Source organism: Dipodomys merriami, unplaced genomic scaffold, assembly GCF_024711535.1.
Source record: "Dipodomys merriami isolate MVZ:Mamm:240054 unplaced genomic scaffold, mDipMer1.0.p SCAF_112, whole genome shotgun sequence".
In the NCBI taxonomy this organism is placed as follows: domain Eukaryota; kingdom Metazoa; phylum Chordata; class Mammalia; order Rodentia; family Heteromyidae; genus Dipodomys; species Dipodomys merriami.
In genome coordinates this window covers 1,247,081-1,271,058 of record NW_027202405.1, presented here as the reverse complement: position 1 = coordinate 1,271,058, position 23,978 = coordinate 1,247,081, and the positions used below count along the sequence as shown (strand labels likewise).

The window sequence follows — 23,978 nt, the reverse complement described above, 5'->3', positions numbered from 1 at the left end:
CTAGTGGTTGAGATTGGACTTTTCAGAATCTACTTCAGATGTAGATAGATAGATAGATAGATAGATAGATAGATAGATAGATAGATAGATAGATAGATATAGGCAAATAGATTATTGTTTTTACTTCATTTTGGTAAGATACAAAAGCGTTTCCCATTTAGTTCTAGATATTTTCCCCTTCTGATGCTATAATTTGATGTTAGATATATATATATATGTATATATATATATGTTAGATATATATATATATACATGTATATACATGTACATGCCAGATACATATTACAAGTGAAACAATACATTGTTATACTTACTTCTTTATGTAACTGTGTGCTTTTTAAAGAAGATAAGAAAAAAGCACAGCATGTTTATGTAGAAATTCTTACATTAATTTGTGAGAAGTGATAGATATTGAGCACAGGACCTTGCAAATACCATGTAATACATTACAGGCCCAGCCCCAGTTACATTAACTTTCTAGTTCCCTGCATTTGTTGTTAGAGATTTACATTACCATCTGTAGCCATTTCCTTAATCCATTGTAGCTTTTCTCCTACCTATAGTTTCTTTGCTGTTTTGACCAAGTATGTTAGATTTATATAGTTTTATACAATTGCTTTTTAAATCTGCCTAGAAATGAAATTTGCCTTTACATTTTTTCGTACTTACATAATTACCTTTGTCTATACTAGTTCTTCTTTCTTTTGGATTCGAATTACCATTTAGGGTAACTTGCTTTCAGCTTGAAGAACATTCTTGGGTAATCTTTAAAAAAAAAAAAATTGTGACGGGTGCCAGTGGCTCACGCCTATAATCCTAGCTCCTCAGCGGGCTGAGATCTGAGGATTGAGGTTCAGAGCCAGCCCAGGTTAACCACCAGAAAACTGAGAGTGGTGGTGTGGCTCAAGTGGTAGAGCACTAGCCTTGAACTAAAGAGCTCAGGGACAAAGAAAGCCCAGGCCCAGGGTTCAAAGCCCCAGGACGGACCAAAACAAACAAACAAAAAATCTGTATTATTATTTAGTAGTTATACAAAGGAATTGCCATTCAACAAAACAGTTTATGAGTGCAGTGCCTCTTGATCAATGTCACCTCTTCCAACATTCTTACCCATCCCTCCCAACCTACTCTTTTCCTCACTTTTCATAATTTTTTTAGGGTATGTATTAAATTTTATGCATGCAGTGCATCTTGACCATACCTTCAACATTTTCACCCTCCTTCAAGTCACCCCTTCCCCTATTTTATTTAATTTTGTGGCATATATAATGAATTCCTGACTGCATTGAGTAATCTTTTTAAAGGTAAATCTGCTAGTTATGATGCTCCCAAGTTTTGTGGGTTGTTTTTGGGGAGGGTGGGGGAGAGAAGCAGTCATTCATGGGACTTGAACTCAGGGCCTGAGCGCCCACTGTCCCTGAGCTCTTCAGCTCAAGGCTAGCACTCTACCACAAGAGCCACAGCACCACTCTGGGTTTTTCTGAGTAGTTTATTGGAGATAAGAGTCTCATGGACTTTTCTGCCTCGGCTACCTTCAAACTATGATCCTCAGATCTCAGCTCCTAAGTAGCTAAGATTACAGGCGGGAGCCACTGGAACCTGGCTTGTATATCTTAATTTAGCAAACCTACTTAATCTATTCAGTTAATTCCTCAAACCCAGGAGATTTGGGGAGAAAATAAAAGCAGTGTAGCAAAGTCTTCCTTGGTAACTCCTAGACTATGATTTTAACTCCTTTTGTCTCAAGTCTACCACTTCTGGCTTTTTGGTGGTTAATTGGACATAAGAGTCTCATAGTCTTTCCTGTCTGGGCTGGCCTCCAACTGAAATTTGATCCTCAAATCTCAGCCTCCTGAGTAGCTAGGATTGCAAGCATGATTACTGCAATTTGCCAGTGTAAGAATTTTGATTAAACTGGGTACCAATAGCTCACACCTGTAATCCTAGCTACTGAGGAGGCTAAGAATTGATGCATGGTTCAAAGCCAGCCCAGAGAGACAAATCCTATAGACTCATTTCTAGTTAACTAAATAAGATGCTAGAAGTAGAGGTGTGACTCAAGTGGTAGAGTGCCAACTTTGAGTGAAAAAGCCAAGCAAGAGTTAAAGCCTCAGTACTGGCACACAGACAAAAAAAGGAAAGGGAAAAAGAACAAAAACATTGTTGACAGGTTTTTGGCCTTTTTTCAGCACTTTGAATGTATGAATGTAAACCTAGTGCTCTGGCTCCTTCCCACCAGTTCTTCTGAGATATCATTTCTTAATCTTTTATTTTTTTTAATTTAAATTTAATTTTCAATTAACCTATTGTTCTTATGGTATATAGTATGAGTCTGTGATACTTGTTTTCAATGTATAATGATCAAGTCAGATAATTAGCATATTACTTAAAGCATTTATCATTTCTTTGTTGTGAGGGCAATTAAATAAATAGACTAGCTAGGTGGAAATATGATAGTTCTATTTTATATAGTTTTTTGAGAATTTCTATACTGCTTACCGTATGAGTATGTTAATTTACAGCCCCAACAAAAGTGGTTTAACAAATGACCAGCATTTTTATTTTTGTATTTTGGATAATAGGTCTAAATCTTACTGGGACTCTGTTGTTTCTTTCTTACTTGCTTTACTTTTTTTTTTTTCTTTTTACCTTTAGTTTTCTTAGCTTTTCTTTACAGGACAAAATTGGGATTGTCTAATTAGGTATTTTGAAACTTCAACAGACAAATTAACAAAGGAGAACAACAGTGCTTATCTTATTGTTGACTGGAAATTTGTTTATATTGTAACATCACAATCACTAAGTCCACGGGTAGAACTTACTATATAAATATTACATTTCCTCTAAAAAGAAATGGAAAGAGTGGCCCCATTCTAACAGAAGTTCCTTAAAAACACGAAGAGAGGCCTGCTGGCACCAGAGGCTTCTGGTAAACAGCTGCACTTAGAATGTGCCTTTTTGTTGTTATTGTTGGTTGTGGAGCTTGAACTCAGAGCTTGGGTGCTGTCTCTGAGCTCTTTCTACCACTTGGAGCCACAGCACCACTTCCCGCAGCTACACTTGGAACAACTGAATGGTGAAAGAAAGGCTAGAAAATCTCTGAAGGGGTTCTGCTTCTGCAGTGACAATATGGGGAGCCCCATGGACAGGCTCCTCAGTGAAGCCAGCGAAACTGGTGGAAATTATTTAAATGACCCAACTGCTTATGGTCTCTGGAATTGCCCTAAGTAAAGGAAGAAAAGATTTATTTTTTAAAAAACTAAAACTTGCCAGGCTTGTAATCTCAGTACTCAGGAGGCTAAGGCCAAAGGACAGTGAATTCAAGGCCAGCCTAGGATACATAGTCTTGCTTAAAAGAAAAAAATGCAAAAAACATTATTATTCTAGGGTTACTATATACATGCCATGAGGAGTAACATCGGAAGCATTGGGAAGAGATAGAGACTTTACTAAGCTTTTGTTTAGTGTTTAGCTAAGTTACTAAACAAATAACATCAACCAAATAACCTCGATTAAGAGGGAAAGTGTATAGCATAAAGAACTAAAACAATAAACGAATTAGAATATCAATAATAACCAAAGAACCATAAGACATGTAAAGAAACAAAAATGTGGCTCACACCCAGAAAGAATAAACAGAAACTGCCTTTGAGAGAGAATGGATGTAAGATTTAATAGACAAAATTTTCAATGCGGCCATTATAAATATGCTCAAAGACCTACAGAAACAGTGGAATGCAGTGATTGGTTCACGTGCTTAAGGACCTGGGTTCAGTCCCCAGCACTGCAAACAATATAACAGAAGAAAACAGAACTAAAAAAAAAAAAACTAAAGAAACCAAGAAAAGTGTGGTGATAATGTCTCAACAAATAGAAAATACCAACAAGAAGGACTTGGGGCTGGGAAGGTGGCTCAGTGGTAGAGTGCTTACCTTGCATGCATGAGGCCCTGGGTTCGATTCCTCAACACCACATAGGCAAAAAGAAAAAAGCCTGAAGTGGCGCTGTGGCTCAAGTGGTAGAGCACTACCTTGAGCTGAAGAGCTGAGGGACAGCGCCCAGGCCCAGAGTTCAGGCCCCATGACCGGACCCCAAAAAAAAAAAAAAAAGAATTAAAAGGACTTAAAAACTGGATGGAAATTCTGGATTTGAAGTGTATAATAACAAGCTAATTTTATGAGATGGTTCATCATAGATAAAAACAGTCAGCAAACTTCAAAACAGCAGTAAAAATTATACAATCCAAAAAACATAGGTAAAGCCATAACAAGGAATGAATGTACAGATAAGCAAAGAAATGTATTCATTACAGGGACCAATACACAAATAATGGGGTAAGAAGGCTAATGAGAGAAGAGGAAAAATGCTGGAAAAAATAATGGTTAGAAATTCCCCAAGTTTGAGAAAAAATCCTGTCTGTACACCAAAAAAGCTCAACAAACTCCAAGTAGAATAAAAATAAAGAGCCTTTTCTGACAACTATACTTCTTAAAGGCTTTATGTAATTTTCTATCCATTGGGGGTTCTAACCAGGAAATTAAAAGAGAAATGTCAAGTGGGAAGGAAATGTTACTATCCCCTTCAGGGCGGGAGGCAGAATTGAAATGGATGGAGCTCCAGAGAGTTGGACAATGTAATTAAACCTTATTATACAACTAAATTTAATTCTTGACCAATACACTGTTTGAGCACATTGTGCTTTCTTCTTTAACACATACTTGAATATTAACAACAAGTACTTTTGAATTGTAGAATACAAGCATGCTCTACGAGTAGACAAATGAACTGGCCCTTTTCCACTGTTCCCTGGCTTCCTTCCTTCTTTCCTTCCTTCTTTCCTTCCTTCCTTCTTTCCTCCCTCCCTTCCTTCCTTCCTTCCTTCTTTCCTTCCTTCCTTCCTTCCTTCCTTCCTTCCTTCCTTCCTTCTTTCCTTCCTTCCTTCAAATTCAAAAGTTTCAAATAAAGACTGCCTAAATATAAACATTTAAGATGCTAAATACTTATTAATGCTGTATTTTAAACATTAGAAATATTTCTTTTTTTCTTGCCTCTCACAAGGTAGAGTTGATCCTCTCTCCCTTCAACCCCTGGTTTTTGTACTATGTTCTTGTCAAGAATGTAATATGGTTGGAATCATCCAGTATTTAGTCTTTTCATTGCTTCTCAATTTTATTAACAATTTTGTTGCCAATTCTGAATAAAGTTTCTATAAACATCTGTAAGCACATTTTTGTGTAAATATAAGTTTTCAGATCCTTTAAATAAATACCAAAGAGTAAGCTTGCTGAATTGAGTTACAGGAGTTTGTTTGCTTTGTAAAATATCACCATTGTCTTCCACCGTGATTGTTCTTGTTTCTGCATTCATAGCCACAGTGAATGACAGTTCCTTTTGCTTCCCAGTCCTCATTAGTTGATATTGTCAATAATATAAACAAAAAAAGTTTATATCCTGGTTACCTTTTTCATATTATTGAACTTTTTGTATTTGTATTTTGTTGAGAATTTTTGAATCTCTATGAAGGACATTGATCTGTCGTTTTTTGTGTTGTTATTGTTGGTTGCTTTTTAAAAATGTTTTTTGCCTGGCTTAGTATCATTATAGTAGTAGCTTCAATAAATGAGTTGGGCCGTGTTCCCTGTTCTATGTATTTGAAATTTTTGTGTAGAGCTGGCATTATTTCTTCCTCAAATATTTGGTAGAATTCATCCTGAAGCCAGCTTAGTCTGAGATACCGTCATGTGACACAGCCTCCTTGTTTCCTCAGGTCTGACAGTAACTGCTGTAAAAGACTCAGGAGAATGGAATTTAGAGGCAGGGGCCTTAGTGCTTGCAGATGCGGGTCTTTGCTGTATTGATGAGTTTAATAGCCTCAAAGAGCATGATAGAACCAGTATCCATGAAGCCATGGAGCAGCAAACCATAAGTGTTGCTAAAGCTGGGTAAGTGTTACTTTGTTTTAAAATCTGTGGACATACTGAAATTATTTAATACATCATTAGGAGAAAATGGCAAAAATGTTTTGGAACCTTTCAGAGATTATTAGTTATCACTGCAAGATACTCATGAAAATGTTTCCTTATTATAATATAAAGGTATGAGGAAATAAAAGTGAATTACTACAGAAAAGAGAGGGGAAAATAAGGTATAGATATAGGTTGAGTTAACTAATGAGAGGGGTTCATGAACTTTCAATAGAGAATTCAATTTATTCTCTGTGGGAACTTGGAAATCAATATTTATATCTAAGTTAGTGGTGGTTTTTTTTTGTCATTTAACCATAATGTTGATTTTTGATGCTGCAATATGTTACCTATGTTTTCCATCATATCTAGAAGAAATAATTGAAGAGGTGTTTATGTGTAATTATTTTTAAGAACTCAGATGTAGAAATGCAATTAGACTTGTTCAGTTTCCTTTAGTATTAAAGGTTAGGAGGTCAAGGACATCTATTTAAAATCAGTACAAGAGAGACTTAGCAGTGGATAGAGCTGCCTCGACATCAGGTAGGTTTCCTTTGTGGTCTTAAAATCTAGAGTAGCAATACATTTATATAAGATAACTGTGGATGCTTGAAGAATAACATTTAAGGTATAACCTATGAGATATTGTAAATTAGCCACAAACTTAGCCACAGCTAATTTAACTGCAGCCTAGTCAGTTGCAGAAAATGTACATAAAGTATGGTTTTACAGTAGTATATCATGACTTGTTGGGTATGACATGGAACAAGTTCAGAGAACACATCAAGAGCCCTTTCTTTTTTTTCTTTTTTTCCTTTCCTTTTTCTTGGGCTTAGACAGAATTACCATAATAATTAAAGAGTCTAGAACCCTCCTGACTATACTGAGGTTCCAGCTCCAATGCCTGTTAGCTGGGCATGCCACTGGATTTCTCTGTACTATCATAACTACTGTTTTATTGAACATGATTTGGGGAGTATGAGTTCGTTCATATTCAAGTGGATATAAACAGCAGCTGTGTTACTGCATTGTCGCCATAGCTTCAGATGTTTATTTATCTTCAACCCTGCTGTCTCATTATTATGATTCATAGATTCTCTTTCTTATTGATTCTTTGTTTTGGGGTCTTTTTAGATTCAGTCATCCTGCTTTAGTTGAACAACTTCAAATACCTTTACTATTTCAAATATCTTCAAGGGAGGCCCAGTTAGGTACTATCATTTCTATTAAAAGATTTGTTCAACAGCTCCTAGGCCTCTAGCCAGTCTATGGATGGACTGTTCTTGGGTCAGGTGCCAAACTCTAGTCTAGTCAGCTGTTCCTGTATGGCAGTTTCCATGGAAGGGATTATGAGATTATGTGCTTGGTGAGTATCATAGTGTATGGCTTGTCCAGAACTGTAATGAAGACAAGAATCATAAGGAATATACCAAAGGACTGGGGTGTTGCGAAGTGAGGTAGATTTGTCAATGCTTGGCAACAACAGTTCAGACAGACTGAATCAGTCTTTTTTAGGTGTGTGTTTTTTTTTTTGGGGGGGGGGTCCAGTTGTGGGTCCTGAACTCTGGGCCTGGGCACTGTCCCTCAGCTCTTCAGCTCAAGGCTAGTACTCTACCACTTGAGCCACAGCACCACTCCCGGCTTTTTTCTTTTTGCTTATGTGGTGCTGAGGAATCGAACCCAGGGCCTCAGGCCTGCAAGGCAAGCGCTCTACCACTGAGCCACCTTCCCAGTCCCTTGGTGTTTTGTTTTTAAATGAAGAAAGTCTTGAAGTTTAAGTAGGATTCAGAGACAGACAAAGGTGGCAGGCCTTTAAAGAGATGAAGTCTCATGTAACTAGTGAGTGAGACAGACTTAGTCTAGGTTGGCAGCGATTTTTACAATCTCTCCCCAGACTAGAGCTACCACCAACTAGGTGATCCTTTTCTACTTCTTACAAGTTTTCTTAGTTTTTTGACCCTTATTTTGACAATATTATGCAAGAGTCATGTGTTATTTTTGCATTTGGATTAGCAGGTAAATGTGCCAAAGTCACCGGTGTGTATATCTCATCTGCTTGGTAGTAGGAATGAAGGGAAACACCCTTCAAGTTCCCATTAGCTCATGTGTTCATTTTTCTTACCCCTCACTCTGCACCACTAAGCAATTTCTACCTCTAGCAGTAGCTCATCTTAACATTTTGGTCTAACAGCTTTCAGAATCATTCAGAATTCATTACCCATAATAATTAGGGCCCTGCTAATCTTCCTGATACAACGTATGCAGCAAATTACCAAATACAAAACTCTTGAGAAAATGTCTCTACAGAGATTAATATGATACCACAGTATTGATTAGTAGTAGATACAGTTAAATATGAAAAAGGAATACGTAATAATGAATTTGACCAAAATAAAAACAAAGATATGGAGTGTCCTAAGTTTTACCCTGCAGAAAACCCTTATCTCCTCTCCATTTGCCAGTTTATCCCTTAAGGATATTAGTGTGAACCCCACTGTATCAGAATGGCTGATGGACTCTAAGAGCATTCCTGAGACTTTTAAAAAACATCATTCTTGCCAGGTGCTGATGACTCACACCTATAACCCTAGCTACTTAAGAGGCCAAGATCTGATGATCATGGTTTGAAGCCAGCCTGAGCAGGAAAGTCTGTGAGACTCTAATCTCCAATTTAAAATACCCCAAAAACAAAGTAGGGCTATGTGGCTCAAGTGGTAGAGCAGTAGTCTTGAGCACAAAAGCTCAGGGACAGTAACTAGAGTTCAAGGCCCAGGACCAGTACACACATACACACACACCATTCTATATGTACTGTAGAAAATAGGTTCTTTTTTTCAAATATAAGAATGTTAATAATACTATGTTAATTTCTTACGTTGGTTTTTCACTTGAGATTAACCAGTATACAGTGTTTTCCTGGTCAGTGTTTCAGATACCTACACCTACCAGTTAGTGAGTAAGCAACTGGGAGGGAATCATTGTGTTTTCCTCAATGTAAAGGCTTATTATGATCAGAAGACAGAAAAAAAGAAAAACATTGAATGGCTATAGTCTACTAAAATGTAAACCACGTCAGTAACCAAAATATAGATAATATTGAGTTAATACATGTTTGAGAAGACTAAGATTTTAAATTTTGTTATTCTTTGATTATGTCATTTAGTTTGTGTGTGTGTGTGTGTGTGTGTGTGTGTGTGTGTGTGTGTGTGTGTGTGTGTGTGTGTGTGTGTGTGTGTGTGTGTGTGTGTGTGTGTGTGTGTGTGTGTGTGTGTGTGTGCGCGCGCGCGCCAATCCGGGGGCTTAAACTCTGGGCCTGGGTGCTGTCCCTGACCTTCTTTTGCTCAAGGTAGAAGCTTTACCATTTGAGCCACACAGCTCCACAGCTCTACTTCCACTTTCTTGGGTGTTTTTGAGTAGTTTATTGGAGCTTTTTTTGAGAAGTTTATTGGAGATAAGAGTCTCACAGACTTTCCTGCCTGGGCTGGCTTCGAACCATGAACCATGATCCTCAGATTTCAGTTACCTGAGTATCTAAGATTATAGGCGTGAGCCACTGGCACCCAGCGAAACTTTTTATTTTTTAAGAGATAGGATATGGCTACCAAACTCCAGATTTCAAGAGATCCTCCCAGTAGGAACAAGCCACTGCATCTGTATATGGAAATAGAAAGTTTACTTGGATTTTGTCCTGGCTGCTTAATAGTAGAAGAAGAAACTAATAAGCAAATAATGTGATATGAGCTTTTAAGGGTTGTCAGTATTTAGATTTACCTGTTGTTTTATATTTTTTTTTAATTTAATTTTATTTTATTTGTGAACATACTGTACAGAGGAGTTACAATTACATGGGCAGGATAATGCGTACATTTCTTACCAAGCATTGCAGCCTCCTCCTTTGTTTACCCTTCACATCCCTTCCAGCCTCCCCCCTCCCCCCCAATCCCAATCCTTCTCCTTCCCCCCCCCCCACCGACGTTGTAAAGCTCGTTTTGGACATGACAACTTGTACTTCTCATTGTTGCAACAGGTCCACCTGTATCCTTAAACAACTGGTTTTTCCCCATCTCCTCCACAAGTTATACTGACATCAAATATAGTGAAAGCAGGGGTTATACTGTGGGGGAGGGACATACAAAGCAACAAAGAGATAATCTTATAAATGCGTTAGAAACACATGCATAAAAGAAAAAAACATTAAAATACATATCTAAGGGTTCATTTTCCTGACATCACATTATCTGACCTTTTCCACTTGACTCATACATATACTAGATATTGCAAATAAGGGAAACCATGGGACCTATGTTTCTTTGGGCCTGGCTTACTTCACTTAATATAATTTTTTCCAAGTTTTTCCATTTCCTAACAAATGGGGCAATGTCATTCTTTCTGATGGAGGCATAGAATTCCATTGTGTATATATACCACATTTTCTTGATCCATTCATCTACGGAGGGGCATCTGGGTTGGTTCCATATCTTAGCTATGGTAAATAATGCTGCAATAAACAGAGTTGTGCTGGTAGCTTTAGTGTGGTCTTGTTTGTAAACATTTGGGTAAATGCCCAACAGTGGGATTGCTGGGTCATAGGGGAGTTCTATGTGAAGTCTTTTGAGGAACCTCCATACTGCTTTCCAAAGTGGTTGAACAAGTTTACATTCCCACCAACAATGAAGTAAGGTTCCTTTCTGTCCACATCCCCTCCAGCATCTGTTGTTGTTAGAGTTCTTGATTTTTGCCGTTCTAACTGGGGTGAGGTGATATCTCAATGTTGTTTTGATTTGTATTTCTTTTATGGCTAGGGATGTTGAACATTTCTTCATGTGTCTATTGGCCATCCTTCTTTCTTCAGAGAAGTTTCTCTTTAAGTCTTTCGCCCATGTTGTTTTATATTGTGCAAATCAACACCTGTATCTAGGCAATGATGTACATATATTTGAAAAGACTTTGCATGATGCTGATCATGATATGGAAAGATAATAGACCACTATTTTCAAGATTCTTTATAAATGGAACTGGACAGCATCTTTTCAAGGGCAGGGTATCAGTAATGCAGGACATCCTTGCTATGGTGCTAAGAATGCATTTTAGGAGAACATTTAACATTACAACTTGTACATTTGGTGCTATTAAATTATACTTGCATGCCTAAGTAGAAAGGATGATGTGCATATTAAAACAGCAAGGTAGAAACTTACTGTTTTGCTCAATAAATATACATTGCACACTAAGCAGTGTCTTGCTCTCAGCTAGCTACTGACACTACAAATATGAAAAGAAGTTCATAACCTTGTAATTAGACAAGTAAGTAAACATTTATTGCATTTGTATTTCTAATAGCCCTATAAGAGCCAGGACAGGGATCCCCATTTGACTGCTAATACCAGGGTCTCTTGAATCATCTTCTTGGAGCTAGGACCTGGAGATCTGTATTGTAAAAACCTTCCTGAATCTGGTTGATTAGCCAAATTTAGGAACCACAGCTGCAGGGTGAGATTGCTTTCAACAAGCACTTGGTCTTCTCCATTCTGGAGAAACTTCTTATTCTTGTCACAGTATGATGTAGATTAAGAGTTAGGTTCTCTATTCCATATAGTCATTCAGGGCCTTGTATTTTGTACTTCTGACAAGTAAAAGGAAGAATAAGGGATGGTTTGCTTTTAGGTGCCAGATCTAGAAGAGATAGTCTATGCTTGTTTTTTACAGGCTTAGCACGATAGTCAAGGTGGATGGGAAATGTAATTTTGATTTCTTACTAGAGGGAAAGAAAAACAAGGTTTGGTGAACACTTAGCAGTGACTGCTGCTGTAGCCCGGAAGGGTGAGATCTGAGGATCATGGTTCAAAGCCAGCTCAAGCAGGAAAGTCCAAGAGACTCTTCAATTAACCACCAGAAAACTGGAAGTGGTGCTGTGTCTCAAGTGGTAGAGGGCTAGCCTTGAGCTGAAGAGCTCAGGGACAGCACCTAGACCCAGAGCTCAAGCCCACGACCAACCAAAAAACAAATAAATAAAATAAAATGTTTAGCTCACTAGGCACCAGTGGCTCACCCTTATTATCCTAGCTACTCAGAAGGTTGAAATCGATGGATGGTGGTTTGAAGGCAGTCTAGGCAGGAAAATCTATAAGACTCTTATGTCCAGTTAACCACCAAAAGACTGATTATGGCTAAAGTTGTAGAGGTCTAGCCATGAGCAAAAAAGCCATGGGGGTTTGTGAGGCCCTGGTACTTAGTTCAAGCTCGGGTACCAGACCAAAAAAAGAAAAAAAAAGTTTCTCTAATCATCTTTTCCATCTACATAAATATATGCCATTCTTATTCCCCCTGGAATCTTTACATTTACATAACTTACCATATGCTGCCTTAAACTATGCTTTATAGCTCATGAGTTGAAAACTCCTAAGGAATGGTATCTGTTTGTTTAATTATGTATGCCTCTTAGCACTTAGCAGTGATATGCTCATTTGTAGAAGCATGGTGTTTATGGAACAATTGGTTCTGTCCAAGGTAAACTCATTTCAGGGTACTTTGTTTGAATTTAGTATTCATAATGTCTCCCTATATCATTCCCTATTATCTTTCACAAGAGTTTCTCCAGATTTTCTAGCCCCATTTTATTATCACATTTATTCTTCATTTGTATTTGATTCCTCTAGCCAGTGAGTTTTACCCTGTCTCTCCCTCTCCACAGCCTTGTGTGCAAGCTGAACACAAGGACCACCATCCTGGCAGCAACTAATCCCAAAGGCCAGTATGACCCCCATGAATCTGTGTCTGTGAACATTGCCCTTGGCAGTCCACTCTTAAGTCGATTTGACCTGATCCTGGTTTTGCTTGATACCAAGAATGAAGACTGGGATCGCATAATTTCCTCATTTATCTTAGAAAACAAAGGTATGTAAAGACAGATCATTCAGGGTGGCAAGGAAAAATTAGACCTACCTAAAGGAAGTTTCCCATGAAGATAATTATATTCAAGATGCCTGCCTAACAAACAATAGAGAGATTCTTAGACAGAAGTGCTTAGTAGGCCCCAGAATAATATGGGGCCACAGAATAATGAGCATAAGGGAAATCAGCTTTCTCCTCTTGCCATGGTAAGGTTGTAGTTTTAAGCACATCCTCTCTGATGAATTGTACTACTACTCAGCTCTTGCACACAAAGGAAGCTACCCTGAATTATGAAGCATATCTCTAGATGTGAACTTCTGTTCAAATTAGATTTATTCAAGTATTTTTATTACTATAAATCAGAATAATTACCATAAATTAAGAAGAGTTTTAGCCTCTGAGGAAGCTTACTTCCATTAAGCTGAGATACTAAAACAGCTTATTTTTAAAACTGAGTGCTATTGGTCATTGATAGCTCATGCATCTACTTCTAGCTACTCACTACTTGATCTGAGAATCAAGTTTTGAAACTAGCCTTGGCAATAATGTCCATGAGACATTTATCCCCCATTAACCACCAAAAAGCTGGAAGTGAAGCTGTGGCTCAAGTGGCAACATGGCAGCCCTTTGGGCAAAAAAGCTAAGGAAGAATACCCAGGCCCTAAGTTCAAGCCCTAGTACAGACACAAAATCAAGCAAACAAACCAAAAACAAAAACAGAGAGTAAGTCTAGTTTCTAATAGCCACCAAAAGAAATGAGTGCAAGAGCTTCCAAAGGGAAGGGGAACAGCAGAATGGTGAGACAAAGAACCAATGCAACAGCAATATACACAAGACAATATGTCGGAAATGATCTGTACAACTTGGAGGTGGGGAGGATTGGGGGGAGAGAGAAAGTGGGAGAAAAATGAGGGAAGGGGTAACAAGTTTTGACAGGAAATGTACTTATTTATGTTACTTATGTAACCGTAACCCCTCTGTACATCATTTTGACAATAAAAAAAGAACTTTTTCCAGTCCCTTAAAATGATATGTTTATCTATTCTTTCAATTTTCTGACCCAATGTCTGATACATATCAGGTTACCCAAGCAAATCGGAGAAGCTCTGGAGCATGGAGAAGATGAAAACCTACTTCTGCCTCATTAGGAATCTCCAGCCCACACTGTCTGATGTGGGGAATCAGGTTCTTCTCCGGTATTATCAGATGCAAAGGCAGAGTGATTCCCGGAATGCAGCCCGGACAACCATCCGCCTGTTGGAAAGCTTGATCCGATTAGCAGAAGGTTTGTTTCAATAAACAAAGGATGCTTTTATTGAATGCCTACTGTATGCACAGCATGGAAGTCAGCACCAAGGATTATTCTTATTCAAAGTAAGAATAATACCTACTCTAAGGGGTTCATAGTCACTTAAAGGCTCGGAATTCTGAGCACAGATAGAGGGGTTGAGTAAAAAATGTAATGTTCTTCAGAAAAAAAGAATCTTGGTAATATCTCTGCACCTCCCATAACTTAAGAAGTTATTAATTTAGAAAGCTTTCTCTGATGTTTTATTTCTTAGAAGCAGCTCTGTATGCATTTTCAATGGCATAGTTTATTGTTTAGAATTTCTTTCCATTAGCATTTTTGTTTTTTTTTCTAAGTAATTCCCAGATGTTACGTATCTGTATCATTATAACAACCAATTTAAGTCTCATCCCTAAAGCATAAATCTTGTATGTACACACATAGCCAATGAGGATATCAAACTATTTTTGCCTAATACTTGTTTTTAACATTTTAGGCTATTTTTAAATCTAAAAAGATTTTTACATGAGTTAAAAGCATCATGATAGAATCAAGTACTATGAAACAAATGGAGCTCATTTTTTTTTCAAGGATTTCTAGTTAGTATGAGGGCAAGACATATGCCTAATCTGGCTTACTAGGTTGGTAGTTTTGAGAAACTTAGAAATCATACATAAAGAGAACCGTCACAGATGAGAAATGAGTTTTAATTTTGTATATTCCTATAACAGATTAAAAGTAATAAAAGTTGCTGAATATTAAATATGCTCATATGACCCTTTCTCTGATAAACTCCAAAACTACATTTTTATATGAATATACAAAATTACATGAGCTGTGTAGAGGAAGCAATCAGGCCTGTTATTAGAGAAACAACTGTGAAGCCAATTGAGTATAGATTTTTGTGCTTGTTTTAATAAAATTAATTTGTGATTAGTAAGTAGCTAATTCATAAAATATACTTATTGATTCAAATATTCGTTTTTTAAAATGTGTCTTTTTTCTTAGCTCATGCTCGCCTGATGTTCCGCAGTACTGTGACTCTGGAAGATGCGATTACAGCGGTGTCAGTAATGGAGTCCTCCATGCAGGTAAGGCTATTTTCAGGTTTTGTTTTGTTTTGTTTTTGTCAGTCTTGGGGCTTGAATTCTGAGCCTGGGCCCTATCCCTGAGCTTTTCAGCTCAAGGCTAGCACTCTACCAATTGAGCCACATCCACTTCTGGTTTTCTGGTAGTTAATTGGAGATAAGAGTCTTGAGGACTTTCCTGCCTGGGCTGGCTTTGAACCACAATCCTCAAATTGCATGAGCCACTGGCACCCAGCTATGTTCATATTCATGAGACCCTCTTTCTCAACTCTTAGTAGCACAAGCCTGTCATTCTGTAAGAGACTGAGAGTGGGAAGATCACCATTGCAAGCCAGCCTAGGGAAAAAAGTACAGGACTAAATCTCTACAGAAAGAAGCTACGGTGGTGCACATCTGTCATCACAGCTACCAAAGGAAGTGAAGGTAGATTGCAGTCCAGGCACACACCTGGGCAGGAAGTGAGACCTTGTCTCAAAAATAACCAGGACAAAAAAGGACTGGAAGTATAGTTTAGCAGTGGAGTTCCTGCTAATAAAAATAAAGCCCTAAATTTAAACCCCAGTACCACCACCACCACTTTAAAAAAAAAAAAAGGTATTAAAATGACTATATTCTGACCTAATGCTGCCTGAAAAAATAGCCAAAAATAATTATTTGTGAGAAGAAATGTTATAGAGACCTTCACTCCACTATTGTCATTGCTTTTGCCATTGGTAAAAAGGCCTCACCCTTTCTCTCCCCAGGTATGTTCATACTCTCATTAATGACAATGTGGCTTCAAGGACGAAAGACAATTATTGAGGTTTTAAAAAAGGTTCCCAGGTGGCTTTGATTCTCAGGATGAGGGTGTCTCAGGATGAGGTGGTCTTTGCCACCTAGGTTCAAGAGTCCCTAGTATGGGGCTGGGAAGGTGGCTCATTGGTAGAGTGCTTGCCTTGCATGCATGCATGAGGCCCTGGGTTCAATTCCTTAGCACCACATAAGCAGAAAAAGCTGGACTCAAGTGGTAGAGCACTACCCTTGAGCTGAAGAGCTCATGGACAATGAACAGGCCCAGCAACCAACAACAACAAAGAGTCCCTAGTATGTCTGGCCCCTATGAAAGCTGGCCTGTTGGCTTTCACTAGTGTTTTCTCCCCTCAGGGAGGTGCACTGCTAGGAGGTGTGAATGCTCTCCATACTTCATTTCCTGAAAATCCGCAAGCACAGTACCGGAGACAGTGTGAACTCATTCTGGAAAAGCTGGAACTTCAGAACCTCTTAAGTGAAGAGCTTCAAAGACTTGAAAGGTGAGGAAGGAAACCCAAGAAGGGAATAGAGTTAGAAGGGGTGACATTGATTAAGATGCATTGCACTTGTAAATTGACATGTTGACTTGAAGCCCCTTTTACAACTGCTTAAGAATAATAAAAAATAGAAGTAAATGAAAATCACAAAGAAAAGTAAAATAAATATAAACTAAGTAGAAAAATCCATCTGTCCATCTGTGGGGTATTGTTTCAGTTATTTGTGGCTCTTTAATCAACCATTGCAAAACTCAGTGGCTTACACCATGACAGTGCTCACTGTTCCATGAGTCAGAAACTCAGACTGGTTCAGAGGAGATGGCTTGTCTCTGCTCCACAATGTATTGGTTGGTCTAAGAACTCAGGAATGACAGAAGAGTGTTGGAAAACTTAGCTTAGTCATGTGTTGTAAAAATGTGGATAATAGTTGAGCGCTGATCACGCATACCTGTAATACTCAGCTACGAAGGCTGAGATCTGAGGATCATGGTTCAAAACAACCCCAGGCAGGAAAGTCCCTGAGACTCTTATCTCCAGTTAAACACCAGAAAATTGGAAGTGGAGCGGTGGCTCAAAGTGGGAGAGCAATAGCCTTGAGCGAAAGAACTCAAGAACAGTGCCCAGGCCCTGAGTTCAAGCCCCAAAACCAATCAAACAAAAATAATTTGGATAATGACGAGAAGGACTGTGTAATATGTTAGTAAGAACATACTCTTTACCTAAAGAACTTTGGCCAGAATTCTGCTGCTTTGCAGAGAGCTATAAGTCTCTTGTATTTGAACATTTCAAGTGAGAGACAAGCCTGAGCATTTTACATTGATCTTCAAAAAAAAAAAAAAATCTTAAATTGAATGGACTTTGAATGCAATCTAATAATGTAGGCCAATTCATTTTCTTTCCAATTTCATTTTCTTTTTATGTTACTATAGTTTTAGGTTGAATTAAAATGCTCATCTGAGCACTAAATTCTATATTTTTCCAAAAGGATAATTTTCTTCTGCTCTTTGAGACTATACTTGATATTAACTTGGAATTAAGTTGAACTTAAACCTTTCAGATGGCATCTCAGAAACAAAAGGAAAGATTAAAGCAGATTCTCTTCTCTTCAATACATATTTTCCTTATTTGTCTCTGCCCCAGGTTACAGAATGAGAGTATGCTCCAACCCCAGCCACAGGCAGTGGAGGCAGAGACTGCTCCAGGGTCCTCAGGAAACAATCCAAAGGAAGAACCAAACTTGAGAACTTCAACACAACAGGAACCAAATTGTAGTACCCAGGCCTCTCCTGTGATCAACAGTCCTGGGGAAAACCCTCCTGTAGACCCTCCACTCTCTAGGGGACCAAATAGATCAAAAAATAGGAAACATTCAGCTGAGCACAGAGATAGTAGAGATGGTGGTTTGGACTGGTTTGACTTAATGGCAACCCCTCAGATTGAACAGAAAAACACTAGTCTTGTGCCTCCTGTTCCCAAAACAACTGAGGAGAATATGTTGTTAAAATCCTCTAGTATATCTCAGGGAAAGAGTGAGCCAGGAAAAAGGAGCAAATTAGACGTGGGGCAGCTTCCATCACCAGGAGCCACACGTGCTCCATTGAGGCCATCCCGTGTCAAAGGTAAAAAGGCAAAAAGAGGAACAGTAGTGTCTGAAAAAGCAGTTCACACTGCTGGGCCAGAATCAGTACAGACTCTTCATGTCCCCAGCCAACTGCACAATCTTCGAAAGAAAGAGGCCCAGGGGTCATACATGACAAGTACTCCCGGAGCAGATTCACAACCCACCTTGCCTTCCCCTCTTCAGGCCATTTGTGGACTTGGACCCGAGCGAACCTCAGAAATGTCCCCCCAAAAGAGACCAAAATCTCTTCCTCAGGACAAAGAGTCTGAACTTGAAATTACTGAGAGTCTAACTCCTCCACTGGCCAAACTAGCAAAATTTACTTTCAAAAGGAAGTCAAAACTGATCTACTCCTCTGAAGACCACAGTCATGTGTCTCCTGGCACAAGTAAAATAGCAGTTCATACTCCTGAAACTCCCCAACACAAAACAGGCAAAGATGCAGCCCTGCCTGTGAAAGGTCCAGAAAAGTTGACATCAAATTCAGGAAACAGAAGCTCCAATCAACAGAAGAGTAGAACAAAGGAGCTGTCATGGCAGCCACTGGAGAAAGATGGATCAAGAGAAGAAAGGGAATGTGGGGCTGAAAAGAGGATTATTGAGCCTGAATTGGAGCTTGGGAACAAGACTCAGAGTTCTCATCTTGCTTGTGAGAAAAACAGAAAAGAAGAGGTTTCATGCAGTAATAAAGGCAGCAAGGTTCATGCTGGCACATTAGCCAGATTGGCAAACTTCTCCTTTACTTCATCAGAATCCAAATCAGAATCCCTTCCTCCTTCTGAAAGGGAGAACTGGGATGAGAGAGGCCCTAGCCCTCCTGCCACAACCACTTCTCCAGTGCTTGGCAGCAAAAGGAAGTCTTTTCATCTACAGGGGCCTACTGAGAAAATGAATGTTTCCAAAAGTTCTCTCTTCACTCTATCAGAACTGGATGACGAAGCATTAGATTTTGATTGGGATGAAGAGATGAGAAAAAAGACATGATCTGTAATGCTTTCTGGTCGAATTTCTTCTTCAACTCAACACTGCCTTCAGAATATCATTGTGGAATTTATAAACATATATACTGTCTTTCCATACTGAGTACCATTCCAAATACCAATTCCCCATCAGGTTTTATAATTTTGGGTTTATCTTTAGAACTTTAAAATTATACAATGAACTTAGGTCAGTGTGATCCCAGTTCTTAAGATAAATTCATGTGATAATTTGTAGATGTAGTACTCATATTCCTAAAGATGTTTCTGTTTTTTCCATCTTTCTTTTTTATGGGGAAGGGGTTCTTCTCTAAGTCACTTCTTCTGTTCATCAATGAACAATGCCAAGAATATAGCCCTCATAAGGCCAACGAGGTGGATTAATTCTTCCTGTTTTTTTTTCCTTTTTTTCTAGCTGGGATGTGCTGAGTATAATACTGTCATTTGGAATGATCTGCCAAAATCGTGTGATTTTACTAATAATTCTTCTGTGTTGATCCTCATGTGCCAGATTAAATGTGACTAATGCTTTTCTAACTTTGAAAGGCATCTTTACAAATTCATGATCTGACAGTGGGTCAAATAACTTTCTCAAGTACTGACCTTTTGAATTTTCCTTGCCGCCCCGCCCTTGAACCAACATTTTGTGCCTCTTATTCTTTCTTGCTCTTGGGGACCTTCAATTAGGAGAGAGAACTATCATTTCAATCATATATCATGTGACATCCATCCAAGTGGTTGATATGGGAATTTGGTTCCTGCTAAGCTATGATGTATTTGTTTTTAAAACCAGGCATACTATTGGGTAGAGAGAGATAATTCCATATGCTATTAAAATTCTAATATTCTTAGAACCCCGTCATTACAGACTTTATCTTCAGAATTATGTTTTTGTAGCATAATACTTGATTCCCAAATTGTTTGAAGGGCTTTGGGATATAAAGAGTACTAAGAATTACATGTACTTCATTTAATGTTGACTTTATGAGCTGGATGTGTATTGTTCAAGTGGTAGTAGAGTACCAGCTAAGCAAATACAACGCTCTTAGTTCAAACCTTGGTACTGACAAGAAAAGAAAAAAAAATACTGAAATTCATGCAGAGAAACAAAAATTTGTGAAACCACTTTCTATAGCATGTAAGTATTAATTCCAAAATTGACAAATTTCTGAAAAATCTTTAAGAACAAATTTAGTATGCATAAAACCTCAAAATACCTTAAGCAGCTGATAAAACATCTGCATACATAGTGATGAAAGAATTTATTGTTGCATATTCACTTAAACCTATTCTAAAATTTCAAGAATATGGTTCTTGTTTAAAAACTTCCCAGTGTATTATGATTCTTTATTTATTGGATTTCTCATCTCTCAGTATTTTTTCTTTCATATTTAAGGATTTTTTTTTTACTAGAATTAAAGGATCTAGATTTTTGACCAATGCAGTTTCAATATAATCATGGCCTGATTGTACAGATGAGGTAATTCTAAATAGGAGCCACAGTGTGGGGCTGACTTTTTTATGTTTAACTTTTAAAGTTCTTTCTTATATTTAGTTTCCCTGCCTAGATACCTTGATTTCTTTGGGTATTTTTTGAAGTAATAATGTATTCTTTTGGGGCTGACAGTACCTATTGGCTTACTTTGTTATCAGGGTGTTTGATGTTACTGTCATTTAAACTGCTTCTGTTCTTTATTGGGAATCTCAGTTCTCTTTTGTGGTTAAATTATATAGTTAGGACATTATATAATTCATATTTTAAGGTATAGTATCTAATTGTCTCCTGGTGATTTTGAATTACCAAGGCCATCTTTCTACCTGGTTACTACTTATTCCTCTCATATATCATATTGTTTCTTCTACTAACCTTATCTTATTTCACCTCTGGTACCTTCTGCCAGGAAGCACAGTTTCTGTGTTTATTCTTGGTGCCTATCCAAATACAGAAACTACTACTTATTAGCTGTTACAGACATAATAATTTGCAGGGAAAAATACTCAGTATAAAAACACCCTGACTGGGGCCAGGAAGGTGGCTAAGTGGTAGACTGCTTGCCTTGCGTGCATGAGGCCCTGGGTTCGATTCCTCAGCACCACATAAGCAGAAAAAGCTGGAAGTGGTGCTGTGGCTCAAGTGGTAGAGTGCTAGCCTTGAGCTGAAGAGCTGAGGGACAGTGCCCAGGCCCAGAACTCCGGCCCCACGACCGACAAAAAAAAAAAAAAAAAAAAAAAAAAAAAAAAAAAAAAAAATTCCCTGACTTAGTAAAAATTTAAACTTCTGTCATACCTTGTTTTTTGGATTATGACTAAGTTTATGTTTATATTTGATATTCAGAATATCAGCGCTTGGTCGATTGAGGTGGACTCCAGTGTTCTTTTAGCACCTTTATATTTCTAAATGCACCTGTTGCATCTGAAAACAATAGGATCTTCAGAATTTTTTTATTTTTTTTTTCTTTCCCCAAGTCACAGAATCAAGCATCCTCAAGTAGTTCTATGTTTTTGTAGATCCCATGGTCTTTGAGGCCAAATTCTAGATCTTAGGGATGGATATACATGAGTGTCACCAGTGGACAAAGTTTCTGTCACTGCTATTGGGTCAGAGATTCAGAGCTGCAGAAGGCTTGAATACCTTGAGGTTATATTTTGACTGACATCTTCTCCCTTTGTTAGATGATTTTGTAACTAAAATTTTGTTGTACATGGTCTTTGATATGTGTAACAAGGAAGCATGTAGGCGAGGGAAATGTACAATGTAAAACATATTTCTGGTCAATAAAATGTGTAAACAATAACTTATTTCTTGGTTGATTTGTCAAAATTTTGTATTTCAGGTCACTGGTCTCCTTAAAATTATCTTACTATAAAATTATTTAAATGCAATAAAAGCTGTACTTAATTTTCTATGTGAGAGGCAACTCAATAAAATTTTAATTTTACAACCTCACAAAATAACTTTCTGACAATAAAACATTAATCTTTAGTATATATTTATGTGCTATTCTAAAATTTATGAGGGGAAGCAATTTCTACTGGAAATTTCTGTCTTACAAAAACATAGGCAAAATGAAAGTATTATTCTGACATTGTTAACTCTTTGGCTTAATTTGATCAAATTTTTACTTTTCCCTAAGGCATACTGAACTTTAATTATGAAAAACTTCTTTGACAAATTTAATTTTAATTTAAATTAACAAATTGACATATTCTTTATGAGTACTTGATTGATTTCTTTTCCCTTTGGTGGTCCTAGGCCACCTGCCTAACTGGTGGAGCTGCTAGAAGACTAATGCTTAGGCTTACCACACATGAGGGGGCCTGGAGCTCCCTTTTAGTCAATTCACAATTCACAATTCACAATGGATGTTTCAGATTCTGGAAAGCAAGTCACGAGGTACTGGCCAGGACTTGGTGAGTCTTTGAAGTAAAACTTACCAAGCAGCCCAGTTCCAAGTTAATTGCTTCCCAGTGTGAAGTGAGACTAATGCATGTCTCTTAAGTGCTTAGACTAACATCTGCAGTGTCTGCTTTCCATGTTGCTGGCCATGGCTAGCAACCTTGGTATTTGCACCAGTTGGGACAGTAGATGAGGTGTGAATGGTCACCTAGCACACAGTAGCTTGGGCTGTGGGAAGTGACAGTCTCATTTCACTCTGGAGAGAAGATAGTCCTCTTAATAATGATACCTTAAGACCATGCATGTCTGGTCATTTTCTGACTCTTGGACATCTTGCATCAGCCTCCTTGTTGGTGTAAGACAAGATACAGTTTCAGGGCCTGTTTGCTGCTGTTCTATCTGTATACAATGCTTTTCCTCTAAATTACCAAGTAATCATACCCTCATTCATCTTCCCATGAAGCCAATACTAGCCTGTTCAAAGTTACCACATAGTTTCCTACCCAGTAGCATTTCTATCATCTAACACAACATTTACTCATTTGTTTTATGTCTGTGTCACAGGTGCTAACCAGTGGTGAAGGAAGTCTCAGTGTCCGGGGTAGAGAGATGTGAGATCAGCTGGCAAGATGGCGCTGAGCGCATGCCCCATTCCACAGCAGCAGTCACTAGCCCTGCTAGGTAATGGAGCTTAGGATGTTCTACTGTCATCTTCTAGAATCTACTTTATAGGATCCAGACTAGAGAATTAAATGGAGATTTGAAGATTACTTCTGCCTTCTTTAGGTCTTTAAGGGTGGAAACTACATTTTTCCATTTACCCTGAGATGTTTATATTTTGCAGTCTTGCCTGAAGGATGGGGTGGGGCAGCTTGGAGTTTTTTCCAATCTGAGAGCTCTTACAGGCCAAGGAAGCAAGGTGTGCATGCAGCTGTTCAGACAACTTCTAAGTACTGTCCACTTCACTTAGACATTCAGAGACTATAGACATGACTACTGGATAGGTACCTGGACCACCTGGACCTACTTTGAGGTAGGAGTCCCTGTCCTGTCCACTTCCATTTTACCAGAAACCATATCTTTTTATCATGTTGGCCATCAGATCTGGTCAACCCAGATCTGTTTCTTAAAATGCTGGCCTATTTCCCTTCCCTAGGAAAATAGCTACCCATGTAAAATCTATTGTTCCCTTTGGAAAAGGACTGGGCTAGTCACTTTAATACACACCAAGGTTTTGCTGAGTAGCCTGTCCTGAGCTCCTGACGGTTCTGTTTCAGAAGCTGGTCATAGAATTGCAGATTTTTTCTTGGTGTCTTCTGGGACTGTATTGATTAGTGCATCCAACTCACCTGATTTCTTGTCCCCATTCCAGATTTTCTGCTTCAGAAAGCCTGAGCTGGAACCTGACAAGTGGTATTCCCACCAACTTCCCAGGTGCTGGGGCTGCCGGTCCTGAACCAAACTTAA

At 38.3% G+C, this 23,978-nt stretch overlaps 1 protein-coding gene across 4 annotated transcripts in view; it reads left to right on the top strand.

Annotated features, from left to right (window-relative positions):
* Mcm9 (minichromosome maintenance 9 homologous recombination repair factor) overlaps positions 1-23,330 on the top strand; it is a 70,373-nt gene extending 47,043 nt beyond the window's left edge. For 3 of the 4 annotated variants that reach the window (XM_070015322.1, XM_070015320.1, XM_070015321.1), the window contains exons 8-13: positions 5,768-5,942; positions 12,655-12,857; positions 13,936-14,139; positions 15,151-15,233; positions 16,374-16,519; positions 17,657-21,909. In XM_070015322.1, coding sequence (XP_069871423.1) covers positions 5,768-5,942; positions 12,655-12,857; positions 13,936-14,139; positions 15,151-15,233; positions 16,374-16,519; positions 17,657-19,121 — 2,276 coding nt within the window. In that variant the 3' untranslated portion in view covers positions 19,122-21,909. Of the gene's footprint in view, positions 1-5,767; positions 5,943-12,654; positions 12,858-13,935; positions 14,140-15,150; positions 15,234-16,373; positions 16,520-17,656; positions 21,910-23,075 lie in introns of those variants that run through there. The other variant, XM_070015324.1, reaches the window with a different exon arrangement.
* The last annotated feature ends 648 nt before the right edge of the window (positions 23,331-23,978 follow it).